The 9,919-nt window shown below is 60.7% G+C and overlaps 1 protein-coding gene and 1 pseudogene across 2 annotated transcripts; both read left to right on the top strand.

Annotated features, from left to right (window-relative positions):
- The first annotated feature begins 1,086 nt into the window (after positions 1–1,086).
- LOC123823747 lies at positions 1,087–1,209 on the top strand (annotated as a pseudogene).
- Positions 1,210–1,339: 130 nt separating this feature from the next.
- Positions 1,340–7,739, top strand: ACADS (acyl-CoA dehydrogenase short chain). 2 transcript variants are annotated; one of them, XM_045845569.1, is made up of 10 exons: positions 1,340–1,496; positions 2,588–2,739; positions 4,612–4,761; positions 4,967–5,078; positions 5,479–5,630; positions 5,941–6,111; positions 6,195–6,332; positions 6,483–6,578; positions 6,749–6,805; positions 6,987–7,739. In XM_045845569.1, exons 1-10 carry the CDS (start codon positions 1,448–1,450, stop codon positions 7,137–7,139), a joined length of 1,230 nt encoding a protein of 409 aa, XP_045701525.1. In that variant the 5' UTR covers positions 1,340–1,447; the 3' UTR covers positions 7,140–7,739. The 2 variants fall into 2 exon arrangements, with proteins under 2 accessions (XP_045701525.1, XP_045701515.1); XM_045845559.1 differs by having other exon boundaries at positions 1,378–1,496; positions 2,543–2,739.
- The last annotated feature ends 2,180 nt before the right edge of the window (positions 7,740–9,919 follow it).

Raw genomic sequence — 9,919 nt, 5'->3', positions numbered from 1 at the left:
GAGGAGAAGGAGAGAGAGAGAAACATCAGTGTGTGGTTGCCTTTTATGTGTCCCCCAGTGGGGAACTGGCCCGCAACCCAAGCATGTGCCCTGACTGGGAATCAAACTGGCAACCGTTTGATTCACAGGCCTGCGCTCAATCCACTGAGCTACACCAGCCAGGGCCTAAGCCTTTCTTTAAATAAGAGGTAACATATTAACAACTTTGCTGTATCTTTTGACTGATCTCCAGGAAGTAGAGGAAGATTTTGGCAGAAGACAAAAAAAATTTTTTTAATAACAAATTTACTTCCCAGTTGTAGAGGTTGAGTTCCCAATCAAGGCACCAGCAAATTTGGTGTCCTCACATGGTGGAAGGGGGGCGGAAGACCATTTTTGGCATGTGGGTTAGTGCGGGGAAAGATGCTTGGGTGAGTTACGAGGGGAGAAAGGCAGCAGGAGGGATGTGTGGGTGCCTGGGAGGGCATGGAAGTCTGACTCTCACGTGTGCCTGGGGAAAACTCTTGTGAGACAGGTGACATTGCCACAGCTTCTTGGGCGGCGTGAAGGCATCCTGAAGAGGATGCTGAGGACCAAATGCGTGGCAATATTGGGAATGAGACAGATGGAACCACAGTGGCACAGGGAAGTGGCAGTGCCCCTCCACATTCACAATTTCTGGGGGTAATATCAAGCACCAGAGCAAGACTAGACCCTTTGCCCTTCTTGGGGTTCACAGACTATTGGGCGACTCGATAAGATTTCGGAGGCTAAGTGTCACGAATTATATAAAAAGCCAACCATGGGATAGAGAGTGTGTGGGGAGCAACACTAGCCTCCTGGGGTCAGGGTAGGCCTCGGTGAGTGGGATCCGAACGGAGAGCCTTCCAGCAAAGAGAACAGGGGTGGGTGACAAAGGCCCTGAGGCTCGAACTGGCTAGGTGTCTAAGAGAAACGCTGCACGTGTGGCCGGAGCCAAGACAGAAAAGGAATGGCGGCCATGAGGCCGGAGCGGGGGGCGGGTGTGATATAGAGCTTTTTAGGCCATGAAATTGGATATTATGATAGATTCCATAGGCCAGCCATGGAAGTGTATTAAGAACGGATGAGGACCCAGCCAAGGGCTGGTAGTAGCCATGGGATCTCCAACTGCATGCCGGAGCAACTGGGAGACTTTGACAGCTCTCGTCAGCGTAGTGCCCGCAGCTGCCACTCGCCTTTCCCATAGTAGCTCAGGAAAAGAGAAAAACGAAGAAAAAGTACGAGGACCTTACCTCTGAGACCCGACAGACACCGGACTGTTTGGTTGTATCTCCACGAAGGGAGGCGGGGCACGGGAGGGGGCCCGGCAGGCCCCGCCCCTAGACCTTGGGGGCGGGGCCCGTGACCGGCTAGAGCCCGCCCCCAGCAGCCGGAAACTGCCTGCGGAGGGAGTCTAGGGGATAACCGTGCGCCCCCACGGTCCTCCATGGCCTGCGCCGCGCTGCTTGCCCGGGCCTACGGGCCCGTCCGCAGAGGTGAGTGTTCTCCGACTCCCTACGGCGGCGCCGCGGCCCGGGTCTGGCCAAGCAGACGGGCGGGGCCCCCCTTTGGAGCGTGCGTGACCTTTGCGCCAGTTCGGTTGCATCTCGCGCCTGCGCGGTCGGGCGCTAAAGTGACAGCAGCTCCTGCTCAGACGCCGACCCCCAGCCCAGGTCTCAGGGCTGCAGCTGCATTTTCTCTCCTCATTTCACCCCCCAGTGGGATTCAGGGTGAGCCCTTCCAAAGGAGCCAAGCTTGGGAGTGAGCCCGCAGTCTGAATCTGTGACCTTGGGCAAGACACAGTCCCCACCGACCTCAATCGGCCCCTGTGTAAAATGACTACAATAATGAATTACTATTCTTAAACAGAGTTGTAAAGATTAGATCACAGGATATGTAAAACACTTAATACAGTGCCTGGTACGTAACACCACCCAGTATATGTTACCTCCTTTCCCGTCTTACCATTTCTCTCCAGCTGGAGCTTCTAGGGCTTCCTTTGCCTGGCCAAACCCAGTCGCCCTGGGCAATAACAGGAAAGGGAACCCTCACTGAGAGCTCTCTGTGCCAGGCCATGCGCTAAATGCTACAGTTAGTATCTTTTAACCTCCTATCCCCAGATACTCAACCCTGTTGCCCTCCGCCCTAAATGTTAGCTGAGGCTCCGTGCAGTTCAGACCCTGGCCTAAGGTCACAGAGCTGCGCCCTTACTGTTCTCGGCGGCACTGTACTGAAGACCGAGTGGGAGGGTGTATGAGAAGTGTTTGGCAAGCGTTGTCAATAGTTACTGTGGGGGTTCTCAACAGCAGCACTGTTGATTGACATTTGGGTTGATAATTTTTTGTCGTGAGGGCTGTCCTGTGTATTGTTAGGATGTTTAGCAGCGTCCCTGTTTTTAGTCTCTCCATACCATTTCCCCATGCACTTGTGACAACCAAAAATGTCTCCAGACATTGCCACATGTCCCTTGGGGGGGGGGGCAAAACCATCCCTGGTGGTGAACCAGTGAGTTAGTGGGTCACTGTTATCATGATTGTATAAGACCTCGCGTGCCCCTTCCGCGGACCCCCACTGTTCCCGCTGGCAGCTCTCTGCCGTCCGTTACACACCATCTACCAGTCTGTGGAGCTGCCCGAGACACACCAGATGCTGCGCCAGACATGCCGGGACTTTGCTGAGAAGGAGCTGGTTCCCATCGCGGCCAAGCTGGACAAGGAGCACCGCTTCCCAGCGGCTCAGGTGAGAGCACCAACCTCAGCCGTACACGATGGAGGTCTGCCCTCAGCTCCTGGGTGAGTGGTGACAGTGACAGCCAGGGACACTGAGACTCCAGTCAAGGAACCCTAACGCAGGTCTGGGGACCCAGGAAAGGCTCTGGAAGTTTCCCTTGTCCAGAATGAGGTCTGTAGCAGGACTGAACTTTTGGAATAACAATAATAATGGTGAATGGTTGACATGCTTACCATGTGGCAGGCATTGCGTTAATAATAATATTCAAAATGTAAGCTTCTTGGCATGTGCTAGGCACTGTCCTTGGGACTTGGAAAATGTTCTCTCATCTGTTCCCCATGGCCATCCCACGAGGTGAAGGTGCTGGTGCTGTACGCCCTAAGGAGCAGCTGATGCAACTCAGGCTGGTGAGAGGGCTAGAAAACATGCCCGAGGTCATGCAGCCAATGAGCTGCAGGGCAAGGGCTTGCACCCAAGTCTGTCTCCTGCCAGACTCTGGTCCAAGTCCCTCCCCTGCCATGGTGTGTCCTCCCTCCATTTGTGTCAGTCCATCTGCGATTGCAGGGTTAAGGTGTTCCTGCTGGTCCTGGCTGGGCAGCTCAGTTGGTTAGAGCATTGTCCTAATACGCCGAGGTGCTGGGTTCAATCCCCCATCAGGGCATGTAAGAGAATCAGCCAGTGGGTTGGGCGTCATCCCACAAACCAAAAGTTTGCCAGTTTGATTCCTGCTCAGGGCACGTGCCTGGGTTGCGGGCCAGGTCCCTGGTTGGGAGTGTGCAAGAGGCAGCCGATAGGTGTTTCTGTCGCCAACGCCATCAGGAACATCTTAAATCTGTAATCAGGGCAGGTGAAAATCGACACCACTTTCTTGCTGGAGCCCTGCTTCCCAGAGGCAGCTGGTTTCAGTTGTTTCTTCCTGAAACCAGGTCGGCTCTGCTGGGCGCCACATTTCTCGGGTGAAAAGCAGGCTTGCAGAGGGTAAGGAGTTTGTTCTGGGTCAGAAGGGCAGAGCTGGGCCGTGTGCTGAGCTGGTTAAAACCCTGGCATCATCGCCCGGTTTCAGTCCCAGCTGCGTCACTCACGGGGTCTGAGCTCCGCTTTCCTCACCGGTGACGGGGGGCTGACTCAGCACCGTTCTCACAGACAGACTTGCACGGAAGAGTGCAAGGCACCCAGGCAGGCTTTGGCATGTCATAGGCCCTTGATGGTTCGCCATGATTGTTATTGTTACTCCACGTCAGAAATCCCAAGCTCTTACTGTTCATTCATTCTCTCGCTGCCTTGGGAACATAGCAGTGAGCAGACACACAGTCTGCCCTCGTGGGCAGGGAGAAAGACCTTGATCAATATGAGCACAATGGTAGGTGACCTTCCTGCTGCAGAAGCACAGCAGAGAGGCACAGGCCCAGCGAGAGTGTGTGATGACAGGATCTGACTCAGTGAGGGCCGAGGTGGATAACACCTAGTTGGTAAAGGTCATGACCCACAGGGAGCAGCACGAGCAAAGGCCCTGTGGTGGGGAAGGGGGTGTGCGCGGTGTGCTCAAGGGACTGAAAGAAGACTACTGTGGTATGATGCTGCCATGCGCCTCACCTTGGAGGCTCCTGAAGGCTTCCTGTTCCTTCTTCCGCCTTCTCCATGGTTGTGGCTGCAGACACAGGTGATGAGCCAGTGCGGAGTGTGGGGACAGGATGGCTCGAGTGCACGGTGCTGTCACTCATGCCTTTGCTGAGGCTGGGTCTCAGCGTTGGACTCAGGGATCTTGGGGTGGATGGGTGGGTGGGGCCACAGGCACTGGCTTGGGGGCAGGAGGGTTTGGGGCTCTGAGGGCGGGCACCGGCTGCCAGCTGCCATTGCTGCGACCTCCTTCCCTGAGACCAGGTGAAGAAGATGGGCGCGCTGGGGCTTCTGGCCATGGACGTGCCGGAGGAGCTGAGCGGTGCTGGCCTCGACTACCTGGCCTACGCCATCGCCATCGAGGAGATCAGCCGGGGCTGTGCCGCCACCGGCGTCATCATGAGTGTCAACAACGTGAGTCCCCCCGGCCCCGGGCCCATGGGCAGGCAGGCGGGGGGTGGGCGCGAGTCCCAACATGAGGACCATGGTTTCCAGCTTCTGGCCTCCTCTGGACTGGGTCCTTCGGGCTCTGGAGAGAGCAGGCCTCTCGGTGGGGCCCACAGGCGGGAAGGTGTGCCTGGGCTGGAAGGCCTCTGACCTCTCCCCTCTGTCCCCACAGTCCCTCTACTTGGGGCCCATCCTGAAGTTTGGCTCCAAGGAGCAGAAGCAGAAGTGGATCACGCCGTTCACCAGTGGCGACAAGATTGGCTGCTTTGCCCTCAGTGAACCAGGTGCTGCAGTAGGACAGCCGTCCCCCTGCCCCCTCCCCTCAGAATCAGGGTGACTGAGTCAGGCTGGAGCCGGCTGCCCCTGGGGGAGAGGCAGGAGCTGGGGCCTGTGCCCCCCTGGGCGGTCACCTCAGCCGGGCTGGGAGGGACGCTCGGCCCTGGGGTCTCTTTGGCCTGAAGCTGCGCGGCTGCAGCACGCCTCGACCCCTCCCCCTTTGCTCTGATCGCTTTGGGAGCTGGGTGGCCTTGGAGCTTCCTGGGGGGGCAGACCCTGACTCTTCAGAGCCTGGCTGTGCTCACCAGCCGGGGCCGGGGGGCTGGGTTCCCTGCTGAGTTGGCAGCGGTGCCCTTGGGTGGCCGGGGGTGGAGGTGGCCCTGCATTCTGAGTCTGCGTATGGGGCAGGGAATGGCAGTGACGCGGGAGCCGCCTCCACCACCGCCCGGGCAGAGGGTGACTCCTGGGTCCTGAACGGCACCAAAGCCTGGATCACCAATTCCTGGGAGGCCTCTGCCACGGTGGTCTTTGCCAGCACCGACAGGTCCTTGCATAACAAGGTGGGGACCCCAGAGACAGAGACGGGGCCAGGGAGGCCTCTAGGCTGCAGTCATTTCGTAGTTTCTAGATCCAGGTCTCCCTGGCCTGATGGAGCAGTTTCTGCTCCGGGGCACCCTGGGGTTTCCCTTTGCCTCCCCTGCCTGCCCTTGGCCTGGGGCTGGTGCCTGCACCTTCCTGGAGGAGCCAGCAGAGGGCGGCCTTTGGGGAGTGGAGGGAAGGGCTGGGGCTGGTGTCTGGTGTGGTTTGGTGAGGGGCGTCGCCTGGGGCAGCTTCTGGGAAAATCACTGCCTGGGTTTTCTGTTCTTTCAGGGCATCAGTGCCTTCCTGGTTCCCATGCCAACGCCTGGGCTCTCCTTGGGGAAGAAGGAAGACAAACTGGGCATCCGGGCCTCGTCCACGGCCAACCTCATCTTTGAGGACTGTCGAATACCCAAGGAGAACCTGCTGGGGGAGCTGGGGATGGGCTTCAAGATAGCCATGGTGAGCCCAGGAGCGGGAGTGGGGGCCCTGGGTCGAGGCCCTGGGGCCCAGCTGGCCAACTACTGACCGGGCGGTCCCCACAGCAAACCCTGGACATGGGCCGCATTGGCATTGCCGCCCAGGCTCTGGGCATCGCCCAGGCCGCCCTGGACTGTGCTGTGAACTACGCCGAGAACCGTAGGGCCTTTGGGGCGCCCCTCACCAAGCTCCAGGGCATCCAGGTAACGAGGTGGAGACTTCAGCAGCCCAGCGTGGGCCCTGGAGGGGGGGCACTCGCTTTCACTGCTCCCGTGCTCGCCTCTCCTCCCTCGAGTCCTTTGAGGGAGGGAGGGGCAACCACTGACCGGGGGTCTGGGGCCTGGTTGTTGCAGTTCAAGTTGGCGGACATGGCCCTGGCCCTGGAGAGCGCCCGGCTGCTGACCTGGCGCGCTGCCATGTTGAAGGATAACAAGAAGCCTTTCACCAAGGTGCCTGTGGGAAAGGGTCCCCCCCCACCCCGTCATGGGCCCCCTGGCGGGCTGAGGGCCTGAGGGAGCAGTCCAGGTGGGGTCCCAGTCCTTGGGCATGCCGCCCAGGGGCCGGTGCTAGGGGCTCCCTGCAAGGGAAAGCTTCTGACCCCACTGTCCCCTGTGGTTAGGAGGCAGCGATGGCCAAGCTGGCTGCATCAGAGGCCGCCACTGACATCAGCCACCAGGTGAGTGTCCCTGGTGCATGGACGTGGTGCATGGACATGGTGCCCGGGCGAGGCGCCGGGGTTGAGGAGAAGTGTCCGCCACCCCTCCCCCGGCCCACCCTTCCACATGGCTGATCCTCCCCCTGTCCTTCCTTGAGGCCGGGGGCTCTTCTCCCTCCTGAGCCCCTGCTCTTCCCCTTAGGCCATTCAGGTCCTGGGTGGCATGGGCTACGTGACGGAGATGCCGGCCGAGCGGCACTACCGTGACGCCCGCATCACCGAGATCTACGAAGGCACCAGCGAGATCCAGAGGCTGGTCATCGCGGGGCACCTGCTCAAGAGCTACCGGAACTGAGCCCCCCGGCCGGGCTGACCAGCGCTCCACCCAGCACGGGGCTGGCCCAAGGACTGTGGGCAAGGGAGTGGGAGCTGCGTGGCCTGCCCCCGACTCCCAGACACCGTGGGGAGGACAGGCCTCCCAGGCCCCAGGCCGTCTGGCGTGGACCTCTGCCTGCCCGAGGCCAGAGTGCCGGGGAGCGGGTCTCGGGGGAGGCGAGGCGAGCGAGGGGCTGTGACCTGTGCCTGAGCACCCCCGTCTGCAGCTCCGTATCTTGGCTTTGCTCCCCCCTCACAACTGTGCCTTATTTTCTTCATCGGGGCCGTGGGAAGGGCTAAAGGACTGCCCTGGAGCTCAGCCGGAGACCGGTGGGCCTGGGTCCTGGTGGTGTCTGCTCTTTTCCCGAGACCGAGGGCTGGGAGGAGGAGGAGGTGGGGGCGAGAACTAACGGGCCTCAGGGCAGCAGAAGCTGTGCTCTCTCGGGCCCAGGGCTGTGCCTTTGGAAACACCGTGGCATGTTCTTTGTGACGTATCAGCGTGTGCAGGTGGCTGGTCTGGTTTGGGCTTTAGGACATCATGTGTGGGAACTAAGTAATAAAGCACACCTGTGTCCCTGGAGCCCTGTGTCTGCGCCTGCGTGCTGCTGCTGTGGTGGCAGGGGTGGGGGCAAGCATGCCTCCGTGTGTGCAACTGCGACAGGGGTGTCTGTCTACCCAGGGAGAGCCCCGGAGCCCCAGTAGGAGGCAGGGTTGACCCAGGTCACACAAATGAGGAGCTGGGTCCAGTGGGCCTGGGTGAGTGTCCAGGTGCCAGATGGGCCAGGGACGGGGACCCAGGGAAGGAGCAAAGCTGGTTCAGGGCCCCAAGTGAGGAGACAGAGACTTTAGGCACCCGTTTTGCTTACTCTCTGAGTGCGCACAGTGGGCCAGCGCCGCGTCTGTGAGCGAGGGCCCGTGCGGGAGGGCTGGCTTTGCGCCGTGGCGCCTCTGCAGCCGGAGCCCTCGAGCTTCATCTCTGGGGCCCGGAGAGGTGAGTTCAGAGAAGACAGGACAGAGAGCAAGCCCAGATTCCCAAGGAGGTGGGCACAGCCCTCTACGGAGCAGGAAGGGCAAGGTGGTTGACCTGTCATTGCTGTGAGGTCTCTGGAGGGGAAGACAATGGAGAGATGACCCTTGTGGAGCCACCACCGAATGGGCACCAAACACCGGGCCCTCGCTGTGCGTGGGTTTCCGTGCCAAGCCTGGTGCTGCCGCCCCTTGTCCCCCTTACCCACCCCCCCACCCCCGGGGCCTGGGCAGACTCCTCTGCGGTCAGCCGTTCGCCCTGGAGGTCGGGAGTGGCTCCTGCTGGCTGCTGCCGTTGGCCCCTCAAGGCCCAGGAGCTTTCCAAAAGTTAGCACGGTGGGCCTGAAGCCTTCTGGACCACCAAGCCAGGAGAGGCCTGGCCCTGAGCAGGGAGAGCTGGGTTCCAGCCTGGCTGTGTCCTGCCTGGGACTAAGGCTCAGTTTGGGCTCCCTCTGCTTCCCTCTGCGCCTCAAAGTCCCCTCCCGCTCCACGCTACCTGAGAGAATGCCCCAAAGGCAGCCACAGCCTCGCACCTGTTCCCTCACCCTCCTCGGGGCTGGGGGGCCCCATGGAGCCACCTGGACACTCCCTCTCCGACGTTTTTGGGGTCAGGCACTCAGGAAGTGACCTTCATCTGCTCCCAGGTGAGGTGGGTCAAACCTGGCTGCTCCTGGGGAGAAGCCCTGGAGGCCTCCCAGCTTACCTGGAGCGGGAGGAGGCACGGTTCACCCAGCCTCCAGCTGCCCACTCCACCCGCTCAGGGCTGCACGCTGCAAGGCTGCCCTTGACCTCGGCGGGCCCAGAAACCCCGGCAGGCAGTGCCCCCACGCCTAAACAAAGGCCCCCTTGCAAGAGGCTCCCTTAGCACAAACTCCGGGCCAGCACCTGGCCTAGGGAGCCCTGGAGGGGGCATGGAGGGCGGAGGGTGGAGGGCCCTGCAGGGCAGAGAGGAGCTCCTCGTGGGAACTGAGGTCCTGATTTCCACCACCTGCAGGCAGGCAGGTGCCCACGAGCTGGTGGGGCGGGGCGCCGTGCACAGGTGACGTAGTTTGAGAATGAGACGCTGCCTCATGGTCGGACTTAGCTCCCTGCGGGCTCCAGAGCTCCGGCGGCGCCAGGGCAGCAGGCCCAAGGCTGTGCCTCCTCCCCCTCCAGGTAAACACCTCGCTGGCACCCTCTGTGGGGCTCCTGGGGTCCCCTGTCCCCGCCCTGGGCTCAGGTGCCAGCGGAAGGGGTAGGGAGCTGGGTGGGCTTCAAGGCTTCCTCCCCGCCCCTCCCCCCCGCCCCTGGGCGGCAACCAGGTTTGACCCACCTCACCTGGGAGCAGATGGAGGCCTGTCGCTGCCGGAGTCCCTGACAGGTGGCTCCGTGAGGCCTGCGGGCCCAGAGGAGGGTGAGGGGGCCGTTGTATGCAAGGATGCCAGGAAGAAACAAAGGAGGGGTTTGTGAACTTTGCCTTGATTCCCACGTCTCCTTGAGAAGGAGGAGGCTGAGGTGGGGGTGGGGCTCACATGTGGAAGAACGCGGATTATAAAAATGGGACTGCAGAGTCTGAGGAAGGCCCTGTGTTGGGGTACGGGGACACAGGGATAGAGACAGCTTTTCTGAGACTTGAAGCTTATACCGTTTTGGAGGTTCTCTTTGCTGGGAGGCGGAAAGGGAGCTCAGGGCAACGCCACCAGGCGCAGGAGCTGCAGCCACAACAGCGGGCTTGACCCCAGCTTCTGCGAGCAC

Source organism: Phyllostomus hastatus, unplaced genomic scaffold (genome assembly GCF_019186645.2).
Source record: "Phyllostomus hastatus isolate PE091 unplaced genomic scaffold, TTU_PhHast_1.1 phas_contig_1162, whole genome shotgun sequence".
Taxonomy (NCBI): domain Eukaryota; kingdom Metazoa; phylum Chordata; class Mammalia; order Chiroptera; family Phyllostomidae; genus Phyllostomus; species Phyllostomus hastatus.
Note: the sequence above shows the minus strand (reverse complement) of the source record. Positions and strands in the feature narration are given on the sequence as shown.

Excerpts from the sequence above, each read along its gene's own strand:
- ACADS (XM_045845559.1), top strand. The coding sequence starts at position 1,448 with ATGGCCTGCGCCGCGCTGCTTGCCCGGGCCTACGGGCCCGTCCGCAGA. Across the intron at positions 5,079-5,478 it reads CTTTGCCCTCAGTGAACCAG|GGAATGGCAGTGACGCGGGA; the intron begins GTGCTGCAGTAG and ends CGTATGGGGCAG. Across the intron at positions 6,333-6,482 it reads CCAAGCTCCAGGGCATCCAG|TTCAAGTTGGCGGACATGGC; the intron begins GTAACGAGGTGG and ends TGGTTGTTGCAG.